The sequence below is a fragment of the Barbus barbus genome (assembly GCF_936440315.1).
Source record: "Barbus barbus genome assembly, chromosome: 10".
In the NCBI taxonomy this organism is placed as follows: domain Eukaryota; kingdom Metazoa; phylum Chordata; class Actinopteri; order Cypriniformes; family Cyprinidae; genus Barbus; species Barbus barbus.
In genome coordinates, this window is record NC_136738.1 from 30305629 (window position 1) to 30330908 (window position 25280).

The window sequence follows — 25280 nt, forward strand, 5'->3', positions numbered from 1 at the left end:
CCGTGCATACGGGTATAAAAGGGCGACAGGTGCATCCACTCATCCGATTTTTGCTTCGGAGCCGAGTGGATGAACGTGTTGATCTCCACAAAGCCATTCATCATCTGTCTGGAAGCTGTTCTGGTTGGCGTTACGGTGCGAACAGCGGTGTCCTGTCTGCAGCGATTCCCCTGGGCACTTCAACTGAAAGAGCAAATTTCCTAAAAGAGCAAATCATGGTCGGTTCACGTCTTTTTAAAGACGCTGTTCCGGCCGTGTCCTCTTGGTTGCGGTCGTTTCCTGTCCTCCGTAAACAGCCACGATCGTTGTCTTCAGTGTCTGGGGCTCCAGCACGCTGAAGCTGCGTTCGTGGATGGTTTATGCGTTCATTGAGCGTGTAACCATAGCAGCGCTGCGATCGCGCCTCTCTCTCCTCACGGGGATGGGAGGGGCCCCCTCTGTCACTACCCGCGCTGGCTTCTCTGCCACGAGCAGAGAACCATCGGCTAGTGCTCTGGGCGATCTGAGGGTTACAGTGAGAGCCTTCCGCCGGGCCAGTCCCCACGGACCTTTCACTCCTCCTGCAGCAGCTGTTCTGTGCGGCTCCCCGGTGATTCTGCTGTGCCGTCTCACGGCGTGCCCAGCAGTTTCATTCGGCGCGCCGATAGAGGATTAGATGTCGATCGCGGCATCGGGGGATGGGCAATCGTCCTCTGAGGATGAAGGTTCGGCGCAGCTGCGGGGTTCGCGGCCGCCGCCGAATCGGACCCAGAGTTGACGGCCGTGCTTTCCCGGGCCGCCGCGAGATCGGGATGGAGGCGTGCACACCTCTCAGTCCTGAGCCCTCGCGGTGAGATGATTGGCTCCTCGGCAGAGGCTGTGGCTCGCGACCACGCCCTGCCCTGGTTCCTTTCTTCCCGGAAGTGCACGAGGAGCTGATGAAGTCGTGGACGGCCCCTTTTTACGGCCAGAAGCGGCGCGTCTGCCTCCTCCATCCTCGCTACCCTCGATGGCGGGGCGGCTAAGGGTGACGCTGACATTCCCCAGGTGGAGAGAGCGGTCGCGGTGCACTTGTGCCCGCGAAACGCCGCCACTTAGGGGAGTCGTTCGCGCCTCCCGTCCAAAGCCTATAGGCTGATGGCCGTTCTCGGCCAAAGCTTATAGTGCTGCGGGCCAGGCCGCCCCTGCCCTGCATGCCACGGCTATCCTGCGAGTACACAGGCCAAGGCATTAAATGCACGAGGGTAGTACCAACCCGAGGTTGACGCAGGAGCTGCGCTCAGCGACTGGCCTTGCCCTACGGGCAACGGAAGTCACAGCGCAGTGCCTCGGGAAGGCGATGTGCACACACTTGTGGTCCAAGAGTGCCGTCTGTGGCTCAGCCTGTGGAGAGGGGCGAAGTCGACAAAGTACACTTTCTCGAACGCTCTTGTCTCCCAGGCTGGACTGTTCGGCGACACTGTCGAGGACTGTGCCCAGCAGTTCTCGGCAGTACTGCAGCAGACCGAGGCCGTCCAGCACATCTTGCCCCGGCGTGATGCACCGCTCCGCCACAGGGCAAGCCCCAGTCTGCTGGTCACCGTGGGCGCCCTCCTGTGTCCCTTTGAGCTGCTCCGCCTTGTGCTGGGGCGTCGAGCCTCTTGCAGGAGCGTGGCGCCCCCCCCCCCGTGTTCCAACTGGCCCCGATATCGTCCAAGGAGGCGATAAAACGGCCCTGACACGGGCAACCCGGAGGTGTGGGAAGCTGCTCTATCTCAGGAGATGGCGGGATCAGCGCCGCTCCTTCCCCCGAAGGAGGGTTGGGGGGAGAATCATTCATTCTGTTCCGCCGCTGGCTCAAGAAAGCCAGCGGTACCCACTTTGTCAAAAGAAGAGCAATTTCCTTTTTCCCCGGGTTATCAGGTTCGCGGGTTGACAGCGCGCGACGCACTGCCTCCTCACTCTCGCCCGCGACCCATCTTGTCAGCGGCCAAGAGAGTGCGGTTCGGGGACGCAGTGCCTCCCCACGCACCTCTAGCCAGTCCCCTTTGGGACCTAGGGAGTTCGGTAAGGATGCTTCAGAACGCGCTGCCTTCTGTACTATCCAGCCCTACTCCTCTGCGCTGCACCACCGCAGGTACGTCGATTGTGCCGTTGGAGCCCCTTGCACGGCGTCTGGAAGCGTGGCTTGCGCTGCCCAGCCCGTCTCGGTGGCTCACGCGCACAATTCGACTCGGCTACGCGATTCAGTTCGCCAGGCGACCTCCCAAGTTCAGCTGCGTTCTCGAGACCTCAGTGGTAGCTCGGAACGTTCCTGTCTTGCGCGAGGAGATTGCTGTCCTCCTGGCAAAGGATGCAATCGAGCCGGTCCCTCCAGCCGAGATGAGGCAGGGGTTTTACAGCCCTTACTTCATCGTACCCAAGAAAGGCGGTGGTCTTCGACCAATCCTGGGGTGCAATCCCCAGGATTGGTTTGCAGCGATTGACCTGAAGGATGCTTACTTTCATGTTTCGATCCTTCCGCGACACAGACCGTTCCTACGGTTTGCGTCCGAAGGTCGGGCATGGCAGTACAAGGTCCTCCCCTTCGGGCTCTCCCTGTCTCCCCGTGTCTTCACGAAGGGCGTTGAAGGCGCCCTTGCCCCGCTACGGGAAGTGGGCGTCAGGGTCCTCAACTACCTCGACGACTGGCTCATTCTGGCCCAGTCCCGAGAGCAGTTGTGCGATCACAGGGAGCTGGTGTTACGGCACCTCAGCCAGTTGGGGCTTCGGGTCAACTGGGAAAGGAGCAAGCTCTCCCCTGGGCAGAGAATCTCTTTTCTCGGTGTGGAGTTAGACTCGGTGAGTAGGACGGCGCGCCTCACGGACGAGCGCGCCCAATCAGTGCTGAACTGCCTGAGTTCCTTCAGAGGCAGGACTGTGGTGCCACTGAAACAGTCTCAGAGGCTCCTGGGGCATATGGCATCCGCAGCTGCGGTCACGCCGCTCGGATTGCTTCATATGAGACCACTTCAGCACTGGTTGCACTCCCGAGTCCTGAGGTGGGCATGGCGCCGCGGTTCACTTCGGGTGAGTATCACGCGCGAGTGTTGCCGCTCCTTCAGCCCCTGGACGGACCGTGCTTTTCTACGGGCCGGGGTGCCCTTAGAACAAGTGGCCTGGCATGTTGTTGTCACAACAGATGCCTCCAGTACGGGCTAGGGCGCTACATGCAACGGGCAGGCAGCCTCGGGGCTCTGGACAGGGCCTCGACTGCTTTGGCATATCAATTGCCTGGAGCTGTTGGCAGTGCATCTGGCCTTGCGGCAGTTTCGGCCACTGCTGCTAGGCAAGCATGTGTTGGTCCGCATGGACAACACTGCGGCTGTGTCGTACATCAACCGGCCGGGAGGTGTACGATCACGCCGCATGTCACAGCTCGCCCGCCATCTCCTCCTCTGGAGTCACACGCAGCTCAGGTCGCTGCGCGCTGTCCACATTCCGGGGGAGCTCAATCGTGCGGCCGATGCGCTCTCACGACAGCTCACTTTCTCGGGGAGTGGCGACTCCATCTCGAGACGATCCGGCTGATCTGGAGTCGATTCGGGGAAGCTCAGGTAGACCTGTTTGCTTCCCGCGAGTCCTCCCACTGCCAGCTATATTCTCCCTGACCGAGGGGCCCCGCGGCACGGACGCACTGGCACACAGCTGGCCTCGGGCTTTACGCAAGTATGCATTTCCCCCAGTGAGCCTACTCGCACAGACACTGTGCAAGGTCAGGGAGGACGAGGAGCAGGTCCTGCTGGTCGCGCCGTATTGGCCCACCCGGACCTGGTTTCCGGAACTCATTCTCCTCGCGACAGCCCCTCCCTGGCGTATCCCTCTGAGGAAGGAACTCCTTTCTCAGGGGCTCGGCACCATATGGCACCCGCGTCCAGATCTGTGGAACCTCCAGGTGTGGCTCCTGGACGGGACGCGGCAGACTTAAGTGGTCTACCACAGGCCGTGGTAGACACCATCACTCAGGCTAGAGCTCCTTCAACAAGGCAAGCCTATGCTCTGAAGTGGAGTCTGTTCGCGAACTGGTGTTCTTCTCGCCGGGAAGACCCCCGAAGATGCACGATTGGAGTAGTGCTTTCTTTCCTGCAAGAAAGGTTGGAGCGTAGGCTGTCACCCTCCACCTTGAAGGTGTATGTGGCTGCTATCGCGGCCCATCACGATGCAGTGGACGGCCGGTCCGTGGGAAAGCATGATCTCATCGTGAGGTTCCTGAGGGGTGCCAGGAGGTTGAATCCGCCTAGGCCACCCCTGATGCCCTCCTGGGACCTCTCTATCGTCCTGGCGGGACTTCAGAGGGGTCCCTTTGAGCCGCTGGACTCAGTCGAGCTGAAATTCCTGTCGGCTAAGACAGCGCTCCTGACCGCGCTCACTTCCATCAAGAGGGTCGGGGACCTCCAAGCATTTTCGGTGAGCGAAGAGTGCCTTGTGTTCGGGCCGGACTACTCTCACGTTGTCCTGAGACCCCGGCCGGGATACGTGCCCAAGGTTCCCACCACGCCCTTCCGTGATCAGGTGGTGAACCTGCAAGCACTGCCTTCGGAGGAGGCAGATCCAGTCTTGGCGTTGCTGTGTCCCGTAAGAGCATTGCGCATATACGTGGACCGCACCCGGAGCTTCAGAAGCTCTGAGCAGCTCTTTGTCTGCCACGGAGGTCAGCAGAAAGGGAAGGCTGTCTCCAAGCAGAGGTTGGCCCACTGGATAGTGGAGGCCATCGCCTTGGCGTACCAATCCCAAGGCGAGCCGTGCCCCCTTGGGGTGAGGGCTCACTCCACACGGAGTGTTGCCTCCTCCTATGCGTTGTCGCACGGCGCCTCTTTGGCAGACAGCTGTAGAGCTGCGGGCTGGGCGACACCGAACACCTTCGCGAGATTTTACAGTCTCCGCGTGGAGCCAGTCTCTTCCCGTGTGTTGGGTAACAGGTAAGTGGCGGGAAGAGTTGGCCGGTGTCACGCTTGCTGCGCCATTCCCCCTCACCCGGGGATACGAGCGCCTGTTTTCCTCCTCCAGTTCAGTTCCCCGGACGGCGAACCCTGGTGGAGACCTCCAGCACCCCCGGCAGTCAGACTGGGCGGAGCAGTCTGACGCCAGGCCCAGTACTGGTGCTAGCTCGCCCGGGTCTCCGGTCAGCCCCTGTACTCGGCTAGGTGTCCGTATGGCCTGATTCCCTTCGGGTAATCCCACACGTGTATTCATCCACGGTACGGTTTCCCTCACGGTAAACCCGTGTCTTCCCTTTGGCAGAGCTCTGTCAGGCCCTGCTGGCAGCCCTCCTCCCTACTCCTAGGTAGGATCTGCCCCAGGGTCCAGTCGTATGTAGTACTGCCCCAGGCCTGGGTCAGTCCATATCAGTGTCTCCACATGTTACCTCCCTTCGGGCAGGATGTGGCCTCCGTAGCGCCCTTCTCCGGAAGGCTCGCTTCCCCGTCGTTACCGCCAAGCTGTAACAACAAATAGGAAAGACTTGAAGCAGTCTTTCATAGAAGGTCGAAATCCCTTCCGATTTCTTGGGGAAAGGAACAGCGGCTTGGCTATCTCCAGCAGCAATGTACTCAGTGGTCCCTGCGGGCACCAAGGTTAGCGAATTTGCGCTGGGGCGATGGGAAATGTTGCGACCTTCGCATGGCATTTGTCTGTCACGCACTAGCTTGTCAACATTTGCATGCATAAGGTCGTGACGGGGTTCAGGTTGTGGCGCTTTCCATATGACCCCTATGTCGTCACGACATAACTCGTAGTGACCGACAGATAGGGAACGTCTCGGTTACGTACGTAACCCTCGTTCCCTGATGGAGGGAACGGAGACGTTATGTCCCCATGCCACAATCTTGAACCATCGCTGGTTGCCAGGGACACGTTCTCGGCTCCTCAGCGGGTAAAACCGGATGAGTGGATGCACCTGTCGCCCTTTTATACCCGTATGCACGGGGAGTGGCTCAGGTATGCAAAATCCACTAGCCAATTTCATTGGCGTTTTCTCTTAAGTCAGAGATGATTGGGGCTTCCAAGTAAATCCCCTATGTCGTCACGACATAACGTCTCCGTTCCCTCCATCAGGGAACGAGGGTTACGTACGTAACCGAGACGTTTCTTCATGGGAACAAATTTGGAGAAATGTAGCATTGCTTCACTTGTTCACCAATAGATCTCTGCAGCGAATGGGTGCCGTCAGAATGAGAGTCCAAACAGCTGATAAAAACATCACAATAATCTATAAGTAATCCACACTACTCCAGTCCATCAGTTAATATCTTGTGAAGCGATAAGCTGCATGTTTATAAGAAACAAATCCATTATTAAAACGTTTTTACTTCAAACCATTGTTTCCAGCTAAAATGCATAATCAATAATGTTGCTTCCTTCAGTGAAAAAGTCATCTTGTCTGAATCAGGAGAGAAATCTGCACAGATCAAGCACCATTCACAAGCAAAAACAGGCCAAAACAGTTCCAAACAAATATGTTGTGGATTTTGATGTGAGAGGACAACAGGAGATGGACTTTTCCACTGGAGGAAACGTCTTTATGGATTATGGACTGGTATTTTGACCAGAAGCGACGGTTTGAAGTTAAAAACATCCTATTTACAGATTTGATTCTTACAAATGTGCAGCTTTTCGCTTCACATGACATTAATTGATAGACTGGAGTGGTGTGAATTATTGTGATGTTTTTATCAGCTGTTTGGACTCAGTGACGGCACCCATTCACTGCAGAGGATCCATTGGTGAGCAAGTGATGGAATGCTACATTTCTTCAAATATACTCCCATGAAAAAACAAACTCATCTACATCTTGAATGGCCTGAAGGTGAGTAAATTCTTAACAAATGTTCATTTTTGGTTGAACTGTTCCTTTTAATGGGTCTGAGTTTCTTTTCAAAGATACAACTTATCCAGCGTATTAAAATATCACATTTCCCCTTTTAGTGCATTGTACTGGCCACTCTTTAACTTTACTGTCCATTACTCATTTACCTTTAAGGACTGTTTGTATTTACTCTGATAAGGGAGCTGTAAGAATCCTGCTTGTTTTATTACCTTGTGACTTTAGCAGGTTAGGTCTGGTAAATGCTTGTCAGGGAGATTTATAGAGCCGGTCCTCGCGAGGGGTTTTCCTCCTCCTCTCTGTCTTTTTTTGTGGCTTGTAGGTCTCTTTTACTGATTAAACAGTGGATCGTTTACCTCATTTGGAGATGATGTCACTGTGGGAGGCTGTGATTGGCTGAAAGGCTTGCTAACCCCGGCCCTGCTGGGGAGCACTGACCTCCTTTTCCTCTCTGAAAGAGGACTGGCGTGTCCTCCCTTCCAATCTGCCTTTCACACACACTCTCTCAACCCCCATCTAGTGCTCTTCCCATATACCTTACAGGGTCATTCCTGATCCACAGACCCTTTTAACTCTGCAACTTTGAAGAAATTGATATGCTTGTCTTGTAATTTAAACAAATATTTTGATAAAAGTGTATATTAGACTTTATGAATTATGACGATTGTTTGCACAACGACAAGACAATGATCAGAATGTTCATTAGAAGGTAAAACTTTCACCTACCTTTTGATATTTTGATATTATCAAAGGCGTATTATAATATTGATATTATAAGGCTTACTGATGTCTGTGCTGTTGTTTTCCCACCAGAATGATGTCACTTCCTGGAGGATGATGTCATTTTGGAAATGGCGTTTGTTATTTAAAATGATTTTTATGAAAGATTGACAGAATGGAAATTGAGGACACAGAAAAACCCTATAAATTGATTATCAATTAACACAATGCACCCCCCCCCCCCATTTTTTTTTTTTTTGAGAAGAAAGGAAAAAATGAATCCCTGTGTTCAGTGTATCTACACTTCTGTCATTATTCATTCATCCTCATGTCTACCCAAACCTTGTTTGTTACTTTTTGTCATGCAGATCTTTCCATGCAGCATGGATTTTAACCCCACAAAGAAGAAGCTTAAAAGTGGCATAAGGATAAAATGTCCATGTGGCTTGTGTACTTTATACCAAATCTTCTGAAGTCATGTGACAAAAAGTCAAATCTCATAGTCCTCTTTATTGTGATACATGCATTTTTTCATTTTTTTAAATATTTTTTTTTATTTTTTTAAATCCAAACAAACAGTGTTGTTACCGTTAAGTGAAACTATTTTAAAAAAATTGAACTGAAATAAACCTGAAATAAAGTAAAATATAAATAGATTAACTTGAAATATAATTGGAAAAAATGAACAAAAATTGGACTTTATTTTGCACCACAATTGCACATAGCAAATTACTAAAACTAAAATTAAATGAAAACTTAATATATAAAAAATTAAGCTAATTCAGAATAGTAATAAATACTATTAGCCTAGTATATAAATAATACAAAAAAACAATTCACAACAAAATATGAATTCATGATTTCATATAATTTTAAAATATGAACAAAACTTAGTTTTGAGAGCTATAGCAACAGATTTATATTTATATTTAGAATAGCTAAAAACTGTTTTTAATAATTGAAATAAAGCTAAAATAAAATAGAAATATTACGTGGAAAAATTGTAAACTTAGATGAAAAGAATGTAAACGGAACTTAAACTGAAACAAGTATAAGCTGAAGTACTAAACTTGTAAAAAAGTAAAACTGAAAAATACAAATAAATTAAAGCTAAATAGAAATGTTAAAAACAACTAATAAAAATGACAAAAGTACAACAAAACTTCTAAAAAATAAATTAAAGATAAATAGAAAGATAAAAAAAACAACAATAAAACTGACAAAAGTACATAATTACGTACATATACTATAAATAAGTACATATACAATTTAATATAAATTAAAGCTTATTCAGAATATCCTGCAAAATCCTACAGCGAAGAGGGAGAAATTTCTTCAACAGCATACAATAAAGTAAATAATGGCAGAATTTCATTTTATTTGCACTAAACCTGTAATACTGTGATTAAACTGAAGAATATGATTTCCTGACATACATGGTGAGGACATGAAAATCCACCTCATATCAGAAGTGTCACTCACTTTCTCGCTCCCTCTCGCCCTCCACCCTTCAGCCCGGGTTGACCCGTCGGGTCTCACGTTTAACCAGCGCTTTTCTAATTGCTTGCTGGGATTTATGCAAAGGGCAGGGGCCTGTCAAGACTGTGTGAATAGGTAGGTGGGGCAAACCTTGTGACTTTTCTGCCTCCCTCCCCCTCCGGTGTGTGCGCACGGGGGGCAGACGAGCGGGACTCACCCCCACCGGATAGACGGTGGCAGGTGATTGGACAGAACCATGGTGACATGCAGCAGCGGAGGCTGCACTGAGCCGCTCTCTCTAATTACCTCATTTGAGCTCGTCTGCAGACAGAGAGACAGAGAGAGAGGAAGATCGCTGCTCTCCGCCAGATACTTGCGTTTATGTTTTATGTTCACTCAACTCTTGAGAAATGCTGTGCACTCAGCCCTACATAAGCTGCCGAGCTTGTCCCAAATCCCAGCCCTGCCTGCCGCCCAGCACATGGGTAAGTTGCTCTGAAACACCAATTTATGTGTGCTTTTCTTGTACGTGTGTGTGTTAAATTGATGCGATCTGTTGGAGGGCTGCTCTGCTTCTCTGTGGGATCATTTGAGAGAGATATCGAGCTGATAAATGAAACTCTAACAGCCTTAAAACAAGGTTTCGGAGACGATATTGAGTTCTCCAGCCTGTTGGGTTTCTGCATATGAGGTGTAGCAGGGAACTAAAGCACCGATGAAAGGGAACATTCATGACTTCTTCTGCAGCACAGGCTGTCTGCACTTTGAGGGTTGTTGCATACTGTATATAGGACATGAAGTGAAATTTAGCTCTCGTGGGATGATAAAGGACTGTCACTGTATCTGATAAAATGGCAGTGTGACAAATAAACTTGCTGCTTCGTTTGCATGTAAAAATGTGGTTGTGTTCGAAATATCATAGTAGCTTTCTGCTCTTATTATTGCTGCGGTATGTAGTGTGTATACTGTGCATATGTGATTTTTTTAACCTACAGAGCTAGATATGCTAAAATGTTCAGTAAACCACGGAGCTTATATGGGATAATGTATCCCACAATGCAGTGTGCTTGATTTGACCTTCTGTTTTCGGTATGATGAATGAACCTTAAGTAATATCAGCATTTTTAAACACCTCTTTCCTTCTAAAACGTTACCTGTTTTGCACAAAATTGGCATAAAAATGCTATAAATAAATAAGGATGAGTGGCGTTTGCTAAATTTTACATGCAAATTGTTAAGATCATGTAATGTATCTATCTATCTATCTATCTATCTTAGAGTTCAAAAGTTTGAGGTCAGTGTGCTTTTATTTTTAAAGAAATTAATAGTTTTATTCTGCAAGGATGCATTTAATTAATCAGAAGTGACAATTAAATCATTCATTTATTATTTTACAAAACATTTGTATTTGAAATAAATGCTGTTCTTATGAACTTTTTATTCATCAAAGAATCCTGAATCATCACAGTTTTCGCAAAAATATGAAGAAGCACAACTGTTTTCAACATTGATAAAAATCAGCATTAGAATGATTTCTGAAGGACACCGTGACACTGAAGACTGGTGTAATGATGCTGAAAATTCAGTATTGCATCACAGAAATAAATTGCATTTTAAAATATATCCAAATAGAAAACAGTTACTTGAAATTGTAAAATCTTTTCACAGTACTACTGATATTAATGTATTTTTTGAGCAGACTTGGTAAGCAGAAGGGACATCTTTTCAAAAAGGTTTAGAAAATTTTAACCCCAAGTCTTGAATGGTATTTTATTTAGTTAGTTAGTTAGTTAGTAAGCTGTAGGTTATTATTCAATTTTGAATGCAGCCAAAGTTGCTTACTGGTTTCATTTATTTTCTACTGTGTTGCAGGTAATCAAAGTGTACAGTGAAGACAACACCAGCCGTGCAGTGGAGGTGCCCAGTGACATCACTGCCCGGGACATATGCCAGCTGTTCATCCTGAAGAACCACTGCATTGATGACCACAGCTGGACCCTGTTTGAGCAGATCCCACATCTGAGTATCGGTAAGCTTCTCAACAAGTAAAAACTACAACTAAAAAATGCAACAAATGGATAAACTGAATACTTTTTGGTATGTTGTCATTGAATATAATGCAGGCAAAAATAAAGGTCACATGAAAAAAATATCATCATTTGATTTAAACTGGATTTTATTTTATTTATTATTTTTTATATTTTGCATGCTTTTGCTTGCTTTTATCTATCTATCTACACACACACACACACACACACACTGATTCCTCTATGCACTGATAAGAGTTCATGAGAGCAGTAGTGATATCTGATTCATAGATTATTTGTTCTTTTGAGTTCAATCTTTTCAATGAATCAGTTGATCCAGTTCACAAAGCCGGTCTGAATGATTCATTCATGAGTCATTAGTCTTTTGGTTCCAGCTAGATCAGAACTGATTCATATGCATTATTTAAACTCAGGCTTTGCGCGCAGGTTTCCAGAGCCGGTTTCTGTCTGCTCACATTCTAGCACGATGTTCCTCGTCCCGGGGTTAAAGACGCCACCTGCATTATTTATCTTCTCGGTAACCTGTCTCATTGCAGGAGTTTCAGTGCTAGTGCGAACACTTGGCAGGACATCCATGCAGAACAGGCCAAACTGGAATCTTGAAATATGTTATTCCCTAATGAGTGAAACCACAGACTTGTTGGTGATTTTAAAATGTTATTTAAGTTTTAATATTGAAGTGATTTTCATGTATTTTCATGCACTTATTATTGGGTTAATAACTTTCCTCGAGATGCTGTCTTTGATTGTACTGCGTTCAGTTTAAATGTGGGATGTGGAGTATTCCTACTTTGATATACATACAGAAACAGAACTGATGTTTGTTAATAATCAACAAATAAAAAAACAATTTACAGAGGGGAAAAAAATGCCATGCGGTGCTAGGATTTGTTGAGAGAGGATAACTTTCACATCTTTTTTAAGCACATATTTATTAAAAAAAAATTTTTAAGTTTAAAACCTTTACTGTAAACAAATAATATTATCAATTAAAATCTTTTTCCATTACTCCATAACTCATCAAAGATAAAAGTTAACCAATTTGGAGATTCAACTTGATTCTTAACTTAGTGTAATATAATTTAAGTTCAAATTACATATACAGTTAATTTTATTATGCTTAAAGATTTAAAATACTAAAATGACTTGGGTCAGATGTAGGATATTCCTACTTTGATACCTCTGACTATAGACTATGGCTATGCTGTATACTATATCCATTGTGCTCGGAAAATGATGTATTCGGAAACAGAATTGCTACATTTTGCTGTTCTCAAGTTTTCAACAAAAATAGTAAATATATTCTGCCACACAGTGCTGAAATTTGATTAGTGAGGATCATTTACTGTGAATTACACATCTGTCTATGCAAACACTTGCTAAACATTTGGTAGGTTTTATTTGTGAAATAAATTTTATTATATATATATATATATATATATATATATATATATATATATATATATGTGTGTGTGTGTGTGTGTTTGTGTGTGTGTGTGTGTGTATATATATATATATATATATATATATATATATGTGTGTAAAACATTTTTTTTTTATTATTTGTTCTTAATATAAAGTTGGAACTTTGACTCTTAGATACTTTTTATTGCTTAATTTGTTGTTTGACTAAAATGACTCAAAATGATTGGATGGAGATGACGTAGCTCATTTGGTCAAAGCCAATGCACACAACATTATTACAGTATTGCAGTGAAGATCTATCCGTTCACTGCAGTAACGCTATGGGAATTAATTAGAATGAGATAACAGTAGTCTAACTCTTCCAGATGGCTGCTTCTAAACAGATGCTTTCCATGCAGTCATTACTTACTTACTTTACTTTTAGTCATTTAGCAGACGCTTTTATCCAAAGCGACTTACAAATAAGAAAAAGTAACTAAAACTAAAAGTTAAATACTCTATAGACACACATTTAAGAAAATTGACAAATGCATACAACAACATTTCAATAGTAAACATATAAATGGAAAAAATAAATAAAATAAAAACATGCAACATGCATTTAGGGTTTCAGGAGCTGAATAATATATTTAATGATAAAGTGGAATAACGAGCTACCCCACACATCACTCTCATTCCTATTGAAGGTTGCTCATTATCAAGGCATAATGTTTGAAAAGTGTGTTAATAATTAATCTGTCAAGCCCACGGTGCAGTAGGATGGTAAATCTCGGAGCTGGAAACAAACGAGGGCAGTACAATCTCATATTATTAATTCAACAAATTGTTCAGACTCTAGATTCTCATTGGATAAGCCATGTTTAAAGCTATAAAATGCCGATTAACACACACCTGTAACTGCATGTTAGATATTAATACGTCAAGTTGCTACAATACATTACTTGCAAACCATTTCCGGTAGTTTCTTCTGCTCACCAACACTGCATTTATTTGATAAAAAAAAAAAAAAAATACAGGAAAAACTGTAATATTGTCAAATATTATTACAATTTAAAATAAAGGATTTCTATTGTAATATATTTTAAAATGTAATTTATTCCTGTGATTCAAAGCTGAATTTTCAGCATCATTACTCCAGTCTTCAGTGTCACATGATCCTTCAGAAATCATTCTAATATGCTGATTTCTTATTATCAATGTCGGAAACGGCTGCTTCATATTTTTGTGTAAACTGATACTTTTTTCAGGATTCTTTGATGAATAGAAAGTGACGGCATTGATTTGAAATAGAAATTCAAACGAATAGACTTTTGTAACATTATAAATGCATTTTGGTTTTTTTGATCAATTGAATACATCCTGTTTTTGTCGTCATAATCTTTTATCAAAATCTAATAATTCACTTTTCAAGTTACAAAGTCCCATCCTACAATTTTTCTTTGTTAAATATCCACTTTTAATTGCATTATGTTAGTAAATAGGTTACTCATTTCACTTTGTTCTTTAATGCACATATTGTGCTTTAGTGCACGTGCATGGCTCATAAATTCATAAGCATGTACTAAACTAACTGATGTTTGTGATTTCCAGAGCGAACCATAGAAGACCATGAGTCAGTTATGGAGGTTCAGTCGGGCTGGGGAATGGACTCACACTGCTGTCTGTACTTCAGGAAGAATTATGCCAAATACGAGTTCTTCAAGAAGCCTCTTGTAAGTGTGTGCGTGTGTGTAAGGACACATGCAGCCCTGCTAATGTATAATTGATTTGCTGAGGTTTAGCCAAACATCCAGGGTTACCTATTCAAGGTCATTAAAGATTGAAACAGAGACATACGATAGGGCTCTTTAATTGTACTGGTTAAGAATTCAAGGTAATGCCTAAATAATCAAGTACAGATCACTAACTCCTGTGATTTTAAAGGTCACGGATCTAATACCAGAATTAATGGATTTAACAAAGATGCTTTAAGTGGTTTCTTTTATAGTATCTGTAAAATGCTCCTAATACCTGACAGATTTGATTGAAATAGGTGTCAAATAGGTGAAATTGCACATCTCTATGACAGAAACAGACAGTAAATGAACAGTAAAAATGGTATGATGAAATTTACCCTTAAAATGTTGGCGATTGTATTTATACAGTATGTGGGTCATTGCAGGACTTTTTCCCAGAGCACATGGTGTCTGTATCCAGTGAAAGCAATGGAATCATGAACCACTCACAACTTATACAGGTGAGGATTTTTATGCTATTATTATTATTATTATTAAAGGCCTTGTTTCTCCTGTTAGCTAGTTATTTTATACAGGCACATACACAATATGGATATAGCATCACGCATAAACAAGAAACAACCGTTTTTTTAAAACGTCCAATTCACAAGCATATGTGTCATATGATCAGTGTAGGTTATAGTTCTCTCTAAAATAATAATAATATTCATTTAAAAAAAAAAACGAATAGGTAAATAATTAAATCAAATTTTGCTTCAAGATATAAATAAATAAAATCTTGTGGCGTATTTTTATTTTTATTTATTTTTACATGTAGGCTTATATTTATATTTATAAACAATCAGTACCACAATACAACAGGGCATTTGAATTTATTGCAATTTGTATATCATTTATTTTTGTAAATAAAATAACACTCTTTATTATTAATAATAAGTAATTATTTATAATTTCTAATTGTTGCTTTAGTATCACTTTTTATTCATATTTGATTAGTTTTTATATTTTCATTAGTTTTTTTTTTTTGTCATTTTGCTGTTTGTTTTTGTCATTATTATTATTATTATTATTATTATTATTATTACTAAGTCTATTTAGTCTTTATTTATTTCAGTTTTAATTTTAGTACATATGATTGCAAATGAGAAATGTTGCCTTGGCCACTAGCTGAAATATAATGTTTATTTATTTATATTTTATTTCAGTTAAAGTTGATTTTATTTAGTAACAAAAAAAAAGTTTAAATTGTTTTAGTTTTAATTAACTATAATAAACCTGATTGCTAAATAAATTAAGGTTGTATTAATAATAATTAAATGTATAATAAAAGGTAATACATTGTTATTATTATTATTATTGATAGTTCTCATTACTGTAATTGATTACTATATTTTTGACATTGTTTATCCTTAATTGGTCAAAGCCAGAGATGGATAAAGCGTTTGAGTGTGTCGCATCTGACTTTCCTCCTGCAGACCTTTCTCAGCTCCAGCTCTTGTCCTGAGATTCACGGGTTCCTTCACGCCAAAGAGCACGGCAGGAAATCGTGGAAGAAGTTCTACTTTGTGTTGAGACGATCAGGACTCTACTTTTCCAACAAGGGCACATCAAAGGTGGGTCGAGATGGGTCACGGTCTGCTCACGGTTACTCGCTAAAACTCTCCACCTCTGATCTCAATGCCACAGAGTCTGCAGGGATTAGCTTTAATCGTTCACAATACCACTTGCTCTTACTATTAGAATCCTTTAAAGGTGAGCTGCGTGTCTGAAATGCGTCTTGAGTTGCGAGATTATGCTGAATATCTCGGGTTAATTCAGGTGCTGAGGTTCTGACTCTTATCTGATGCAGCCTCGTTACTAGATGAGATAGTGAGATCTAACAGTGCAGCTTTATGGGGCTTAACTCAGTAAAACTGGTCGAGCTGGATTTTGTGTAACACTCCTGGTATGCCAAGAGCTGAACCCTTCAAAGTCACACAACAGGTGAGCTGTGTACTCGCACACTACTGTGCCAACCTGCTCTGCCCTCGCTCTTTTGCTTTCCCTTTTTTGTTGTGTTTATCTCAATAGAGCTTTTGTTCAGGACACAAGAGGAGCTCGTGCTCCACTTCATGATATCAAGCTGTTTCTATGGGCACTTTTACAAAATAAACTCTCATAAAACAATTTTCATACTATCATTACTATATTTAATGTGTCCAGGAACAGTGGACGTACTATATATGCATGCATCTCAAATAATGTATTTAGTTTGATAACAAAATCATATAAATTATATTTTGAACATTTTTGGAACGAAGGGTGACACCTTTGCTTTGTCTTTCTAAAAGGCAAGTTTCATAGCTGGCGTTTTGTGTTTTGTAAATGCACACAAATTTTCTTTCATTTCATAATTTGTCAAAATAACATTTATACTAGCACGTATTGATGTGGATACAGCATCATACAAAAATAAGAATAATAACAATAAGTTATATTGACATACTGTAGAAAATGCTTCAAGAAAATAAGGACAAGTCATGTTTATTCTATTTGTGTTTTCTTTTATAATTTATGCATCATTTTAATTTTTATCACAAAATTAAAAAGAATAATTCTTAACATTATTTATAATAATAATAATGAATTAATAATAATTCTTATATAATAATAAAATAAGGATTTTAAGGATTTTTTATTTTATATAATTTAAATAAATTATAATTTGTGTTTTTTTTTTATAAAATGTTATTATTAATAATTAGGTATCATAAATGCACACAATTAATAATTTTCATTGCTAAATTTGGCAAAATGGCACCTTGATTGGAAATTATATTCAATACACTTTTTCACTTTTTCAAGTGATATATAATATTCTCTCAAACATTTCACTGACACTGTCATGTTAACTTTAATTACTTTACTATAAATTATTAGGAACAAATTTGCTGGTCATGATGGAAATGATGCCTCAACTGGCACAGTTCTATTTTTACTCTGGTTTTTGCCATTATATTTTTGTATTATATTTATATTTTTATATTTTTGGTGAAAAGGGTTGTGCTAGTTTGTCCACACCACACCTTTCTAGTCTGTCTCTGTCAGTTTGCAAACGAGACAGGTGAGGCTTATAAAGGTGAGACAAAGCCTGGCTTTGTGTTTTTTTTCTTGCTTTTCTTTCTCTGTCTCTCTCTCTTTTCTTTTTCTTTTGGCTCGCCTCACTAGCGGTGTTGCTGAGATAAAGCTCCTGCTGTCGCAACACGTTTCCATGCTATCTCTCGCCATGGATATGCATATTACAGCCCCGTTGTAACTGAAGCCGGCAGCTTTAGTCTCTCTTTCAGCTTGCAGCATTTATTTCAATTCTGGAAAAGAATTCAAACATGTAAAATAACAAATCCTTTCAGGTGTAAAGCAGAGAAATGTTCTTCAAATCCACTTAAGATACCTTTGATAACCATCAAAAGTGGGTGGTGATGGCGCAGTGGATAAGACACATGTCTTTGGTGTGAGAGACCCAGGTTCGAATCCACTGTGAGACACCAATGTGTCCCTGAGCAAGACACTTAACCCCTAGTTGCTCCAGAGGCGTGCGACCTCTGACATATATAGCAATTGTAAGTCGCTTTGGATAAAAGTGTCAGCTAAATGAATAAATGTAAACGTATAACCAATTTGAAAGCATGTGAGAGTGTAAATGAGCAGCAAGAACGCAGCCAAAGTGAACCAAGTTTCAACAAACTGCCTGACTGATTTTTTAATTTTTTTTTAATTCCCATTCCCTCCTCGAGTGCACAGGTCAATTCTTTTGTCTCTAGGAGTCTGTGAACGCTCACACATTCTCTTCTCTATATTACATTACAAATTCCACATGTGTCGCTCGTGTCCTGACGGTCTGTCAGATGCCGTTCATGTCTCACATGTTTGGATTTATACCTCGCTACAGCAGCTTACCGCTGGTACTTCACGCTGTGACGGAATGCGAACGCACGTGCCTCTCATATACGCTCACACGTTTAACTGTATGATAGATGACTTTTGAAGTTGTAATCCACAAAATATGAAGCAGCACTACTGCTTTCAACATTGATAACAATCAGAAATGTTTCTTGAGCAGCAAATCAGCATATTAGAATGATTTCTGAAGGATCGTGTGACTGTGAAAATTCAGCAGCAAATTACCATTCCAAATATATTCAAATAAATAAGTTATTTTAAATGATAATAATATTTCACAATATTACAGTTTTAACTGTAGTTTTGATTAAATAAATGCAGCCTTGGTGAGCATCATATAATAAATAAAAATCATGTGAAAGTAAATATTTGTAGATTACATATTTTTGGAAAACTTGTTTTATTTATTTGTTTTTGCTTGCCAGTTTAATGGTTCATTTAGGAATAGATATCAATGATGCATGTTTTGGGTGTTTGGGCAATTTTAATGTTGTATTATTATTATTTTCTCTTTTCTAAAGGAACCCAGACACTTGCAGTTCATTGCAGAGTTCAGTGACAGTGATGTCTACACATTATTATCTGCCAAAAAAGTTTACGGCGCCCCGACAGACTACGGCTTCTGTGTGAAGGTAATTCAGTACAAAGACTTTCAGCCACTTTCATTCTTCAAATCTCACAGTGTTTTGACTTTATTGTCTCACTGTAATACTTGATTATACAGGACTGCAGCAGTCGAGGTCAGTGTTACCAGTGGTTTTATGATTTAATAAGCCTCATTATGTCTCAGATTTATTGTTTATTGTGAGTTATATATAACTGCTATCAAACAACCTCTCTGGCTCCTTATCTTTTGTGAGCTTTGTAATGTTTCTTTTGTGTTAAAACATTGATCTCTGCTCTGATGTGTGTGAGAGTGGGAATATTAGGACAAATATTTTGTAAAATCTTCAGGCAGTTAATGGATGATAGCTATTTCACGAAAATGCATTGAACCTCTTATCATATGGATGCTTAAATAAATGGAAATGAACTATTGATTGCAATTTTGTTATTTAAGAAAGAGACAGTGAAACACTGAAACTTTAGAAAAGCTCTTGGCACGGTGATCAATTGTACACCTTAGCATCATTAAAATTTTGATAAGACGTTTATTTATACAGCACACAATATTTTGTGTGAAAAAAGTGCTTAATATAAAAAGTAGAAGTCGTAAAAATGTACACAAGAAATAAAAAAATAAATAATATAAATTAAGGAAAAACTGATAAATTAAAATGAAATAAAAGTATACATTGAAATGGAAATAAGAGACATATAATAAACGGGGAAAAAAGAGTAAAATAAGTGCACAATGTCAGCATTGACAGAGATCTGTGTAATGCATTTCTAAATCTGAGATTTAAATGGAGTGTTCGTTCAAACAGATACATAAAAGGTCAAGATCTTTAAAGGAAAGCTGAGCTTTAAAGTGTTGGTGTCTCCTCATATCCAGGCAAGCAAGTTGAATTCTGCACGTGATCTGAAACTGCTCTGTGCGGATGATGAGCAAACCAGGACGTGTTGGGTTACAGCCATGCGCCTCTTCAAGGTAAGCACCGACTCTCTGTAAGGTTTGTCTCCATCGTATCGCTCAGCGACAGTGGTCCTGCTGAATCCTCAGCCATGAGGAAACTCAGTCTGAGGCTTTGTGCTAAAATGCACTGCTGACACAAAACAAAATGCAACAACAAAGCAGCCAGAAGTCATTCATTTTCAGTTAGATTTCTGCCGACATAAGTGTCTAAGTAATAGAATTAGTTTTGTTCAGAAAAATATGTTATGTTTATATATTATGTTTACATATAATATAAAATATATGTATATATTTATATTCATTTACATGTAAATATTTTCAAAATATACTATATGTGTGTGTATTTATGTATATATACATAATAAATAAACACAGTACACACACATATATTATTTAAATACAACTTTTATTTTGGATTAATCTCGATTAATTCTTTGACAGCACTCATTTTAAAATGTAATTTATTTCTGTGATCTGCAGCTGTATTTTCAGCATCATTACTCCAGTCTTCAGTGTCACATGATCCTTCAGAAATCATTCTAATATACTGATTTACTGCTCAAGAAGATTTTCTGATTGTTATTGATATTGAAAACGTCTCAGGTTACGTATGTAGCCCCGGTTCCCTGAAGGGAACGAGACGCTGCATCTCGAGGCCATACTTCCTGCACCCCTGCGAGCGGTTGCTTCATTCCTAGAAGCAAACGCCGGCTCCACCGCACGTGCATTTATGCTTCCCGGTCAGTGATGTCACCCGCCTATGATGTCTTGCCCATCCATTGGACAGATTACACTCTAGTTCAGAGCGCGGTCACGCTGAAGGCGTTCCCGTAGCGTCGTCGACGCAGCTCGAGTTCCTGGAAGGGAACAGTTTAATATTTTTACTGCTTAATATTTTTGTGGAAACGTAAATTTTTCAGGATGCTTTGATGAATAAAGTTCAAAAGAACAGCATTTGTTTTATTTGTAACATTATAAATGTGTATGAGCAATCTAATGCATCCTTGCCGAATAAAAATATGAATTTGTTTTTTAAAAATTAAGATTTTGCCTCATTAATGGCTTATTCACGTATCTTCAATGAATAGCTTTTTTATTTTGTATTTTTTTACCTGTGAGTTTAGTTTATCTACAGATTCATGTGAATTCTAGGAAGCTGCTGTTACAAAGTAACTTCTCCAACACGAACGTTCTAAAGCAGACACTTTTGAGGTTCCATGAGTTAGGATGCTCACTCAGCAGGCAGCTGCCTATGTAGGCTGTGGAACAGAGCTGTAATGTGTTTGTTTGTTTGTTCACAGTACGGCATGCAGCTTTACCAGAACTTCGTCCAGCCCTATCAGAAGCAGAAGAGTTCTCCAATGGTGAGCCACAAACTCTAGTTTATATCTGTCATGTTTGTTTAGCACCGTAGAATGTTTAAACCACCGAGAGCCTCTATGATAACCATAAACACGTTACAGTCATACAGTGGAAACCAGCACTGAAAAACTGTCATTTTTGCTCAGCACATCCTTGGGCAGGTTTCGTTTTCATTAGAAATCACTTCATTGTTTTAAAAAGACTTAAAACTCAAGGAGGTTCAAGGTTAAAAGTTCAAGGTGTATGTATAACAAAGGTTACTTAAAATTAAAATATAGAGTTCTGGCATGAAACTCTAGATGGAGCAGTCCGATAGGTCTAACTCAATCTGACCTAATGACATCATTATCACATGGTACAGCTGATTGATTTTCTCCTGTATCAGTAGCCAATGAGCTCACTGCTCAATATTCAAATACCTGGCTTTTGTTTGCTGTAGCAGTATGGCAGCGCACTTCAGAAACCTCCACCTTCCCCAGCTCCACCTGTATAGATAGATCTGCTACGAGGTGATTCATGTATGCTATGTGGGGGGTTATTCATGTGTTATATGTGCAGCAGCAGTATTTCCTACATGCTCACAGCAGCATGTTGTGGATGTATTCCCGCAGTAGCAGCGTAGCAGATCTATTCCGCCAAGACCAAATACATTAACATTGTCATGTACATTACCATGTTTCCTCTTGTTTCCTTGGTTTTGAGGAAACAGAAGTCATTTCTGAGCTCAATATGCTGCTGCATCATGAATGAGTGAATTGGGTTTTTAGTTTGATGTCTGTAAGTGATATTCAGACTTCTGAATCAGTGACTGACACTTGAGATGAAGACTGCAACACTATCGTCATAGACACTATAGGGTCAATGCGGTCAATTTCATCGCCAGCCGACTCGAGAGACCAAAATGTCTGCATGCTTACAGAATGATGTTTGACAGATGATGATTAAATGGTTTGCAGCCGACTAGAAAAATGGTAAGCCGCTGTGAGAAAAAAAGTCCAGATCTAAAAAAAAACAGCTTTTGTTTCAAGATTGCTAAAAATTATGTTGTGATCGTGAAAATACAAGAAAACAAGACGGAAGAAAATAATAATCATGGTCTTTTATGGCCTCCATATATTTCATCATAAAAATAAAAATTACACCTATGTTTAGTTTATTTATTGTGAAATTATTTTAATTAGGCACATGCTTAAAGAAACTGGGATTTAATTAATCTCCACTAAATTCTAACTCCTTTAATGCATGTTTTTTTTTTAGATTTTTAAAAATAATATTGAATTAAAGTTATTCGATTTTTCTATAGATTATCTATCTATATAGGCACGCACACACACACACAAATATCATGATGTATAAATACTTTAGTTTAAATATATGTATATTTTTTGCAATTCAGTAATTAGAATGATATTTTTTTGCAATACTGACATGAATTTTGAAGACAATTTTGCACATTTCATCATATGCACCCAATATATGAATTATTCTCTATTCACTATCCTCCAGTTGATTAAATCCTCATTTATCAAAACATGAAAGGCAGCAAATTTAACAAGAACTTGCTTTCCAATGTTCAAAGGCTACAGCCACTTTTCTTTATTCGTCATGAAAATAATGTCACAATGCAAATCAGTCACAGCATTAAAAACAATGAGCTTCACTTAAATGCTTCACAAAATATGCTAAATATAATTTCTTATTTTGTTTTATTTTGGGACTAAGTATGACACGGATGTGTTCTTGACAGGTTTCGTGAGACTCAGCTCTCCATGTCTGGATTTGCTTTCTTTCACTTTGTTCCTCAAACACAAAGAAGCAGTTGAGAATGAGGTGAAGCTGTTGTCTTTGTGGAATTATTCTGTCATCCAGTGTCATAAACCCTCACCGCTCGTGTATTAGTGCGTTTGAATGGATATGAACACACGGCTGAGATTAAGGACCTTTCAGAAGTCATAATCACTGCTTCTCTCGCTGTAGAGATCACCGTGGAAAGGAAATGCTTCTTTTGTTTGATAAGTGAGTGTGCTCTTGAAAACCAGCACAGCTGTAAGCTCTTCACAACTCAACATCCTTAAGAGGCGCCTAAACAAAGTAACCAGTGTTCATGTAGAGAAATAGCAAAATCCCTCTCAGACTAAATCCGCAGTCACACTAGACTTTGAGCATGCAAATTGTCTTTGTACACTGCAGCGTCTTTTTAAAAACCTAAATTCAACATGACAAATAATGATACTTCTAAAATGTAAAAACATACAGTCCACTCCACTTTCCTGCAGTGCTGCAGTTTTAAATGTATCATCTTTTAATTCAGCTACGAGCTCATGCTGTGGCATATCGATCTGCTGTCGGTCACACGGTTTCACATGATGCAAGCTTTAACGCAGCGAAATACAAAACTTTTTGCACAAGCTTGAGTTTCCGGTCTGATGCATTCGTGTGCGTATGAATGGAAGTCAGTGGAGTTATGTATGACCGCGTCTTAAGACCAGAGAGAATGAGCAGATCAAATACGGGGCTGAATTTATAGATGAGTTCCAATGACTGGTCGTAGATTCATAGAAATCATAGACAGTCTAATAACACTATCTTCTGTAGAGCTGCTTTACAGCTGAAATTTGTTTTGTTTAATAATTTATGCATTTTACAAACTTTATACATTAACATGAAACCGCATGAACCTGTATCACAGAGTCAGGGTTATTATAGTTACCTAAAACTAAAACTGAAGCTAAAATTAAATAGTATTATTATTAAATATTCAACCTCTAACTAGCAGTCATCTTACTTTTTGACCATATAAATGTCAGCATCTGCACCACATTGCATATTTTTGCTCAGTTTGGGCCTCTGAATAAAGGCTTTTTTCCTCCTGGAGGATGATCTATATGAGTCATAAAATGAATATATGTAGGCTAATGTATCAAATATGTGACCCTGGACCACAAAAGCAGTCATAAGTAGCACGTGTATATTTATAGCAATAGCCAACAATACATTGTATGGGTCAAAATTATCCAATTTTTTTTATGCCAAAAATCATTAGGATATTAAGTAAAAGTCATGTTTCAAGAATATATTTAGTAAATTTCCTACTGTAAATATAGCAAAACTTTATTTTTGATTATTAATATGCATTTCTAAGAACTTAATTTGGACAACTTTAAATGCGATTTTCTCAATATTTAGTTTTCTGCACCCTCGGATTCCAGATCTTCAAATAGTTGTATCTCGGTCAAATATTGTCCGATCCTAACAAACCATGCATCAATGGAAATCTTATTTATTCAGATGTTGTATAAATCTCAATTTAAAAAAACTGACCCTTATGACTGGTTTTTGGAGTCCAGGGTCACATACAGTATGATGCTGAATTCAGACTTTTTTGGTGTGAAATGTAATCTGGTCATGTTTTCTGTGAGAATCACTATTGCATCTTTGCGTGTGTTTTCAGAGGAGCATCTCGGAGAACTCACTGGTGGCCATGGACTTCTCAGGACACAAGAGTCGGGTGATTGAGAACCCGTCCGAGGTGCTGTCAGTGGCTGTGGAGGAGGGTCTGTCATGGAGGGTAACATACTCCAAACAAGACGCTACATATTAGATTGTGACAGCATTGTGCACAGATATTTTTTAGCATCTGTGCATTAAACCTCAATTTGTTCCAAACCTATACGAGTTTCTTTCTTCTGTTGAACACAAAAGATATCGTGAAGAATGTTGGTAACCAAACAGTTGACGGTAGCCATTGACTTCTATAGTATTTTTTTGTTACCAACATTCTTTACAATATCTTATTTGTGTGTTCAGCAGAAGAAAGAAACTCGTACAGGTTGGAGGATGAGTAAATTATGACAGAATTTAATTTTTCTGTGAACTATGCCTTAAAGTAACTAAAACTGCATTAGAGTTGTTTACACTAATTGTGCCCTCTTCCAGGGTGAACAATTAACCAGAATTATTGCTTTCGTTGTACTTTTCAACATCATTTTTATTTTTTTTTGGATGCATTATTTGTTCAGACCGCCAACAAAAAAATAATAATAAAAAAAGTGTTATATATATGCATATGTTTGTTCTCTTCTTCTCTAGAGGAAAAGCTGCCACAGGCTGAGCTCTCATGGTAGTCCGTCCACCTCTCAGAGCTCCATGTCCAGCATAGGTCAGCACACAAACAC

At 40.6% G+C, this 25280-nt stretch overlaps 1 protein-coding gene across 2 annotated transcripts in view; it reads left to right on the top strand.

Annotated features, from left to right (window-relative positions):
- LOC306876007 (growth factor receptor-bound protein 14-like) overlaps nt 1–25280 on the top strand; it is a 60335-nt gene that overhangs the window by 30479 nt on the left and 4576 nt on the right. Inside the window, exons 1-10 of one of the 2 annotated variants that reach the window (XM_079426894.1) lie at nt 8515–9504; nt 10892–11048; nt 14083–14204; nt 14654–14728; nt 15704–15841; nt 18689–18799; nt 19663–19758; nt 21045–21107; nt 24557–24673; nt 25195–25264. In XM_079426894.1, the coding sequence (XP_079283020.1) occupies nt 9430–9504; nt 10892–11048; nt 14083–14204; nt 14654–14728; nt 15704–15841; nt 18689–18799; nt 19663–19758; nt 21045–21107; nt 24557–24673; nt 25195–25264 (1024 nt within the window). In that variant the 5' untranslated portion in view covers nt 8515–9429. Of the gene's footprint in view, nt 1–8514; nt 9505–10891; nt 11049–14082; nt 14205–14653; nt 14729–15703; nt 15842–18688; nt 18800–19662; nt 19759–21044; nt 21108–24556; nt 24674–25194; nt 25265–25280 lie in introns of those variants that run through there. The other variant, XM_079426893.1, reaches the window with a different exon arrangement.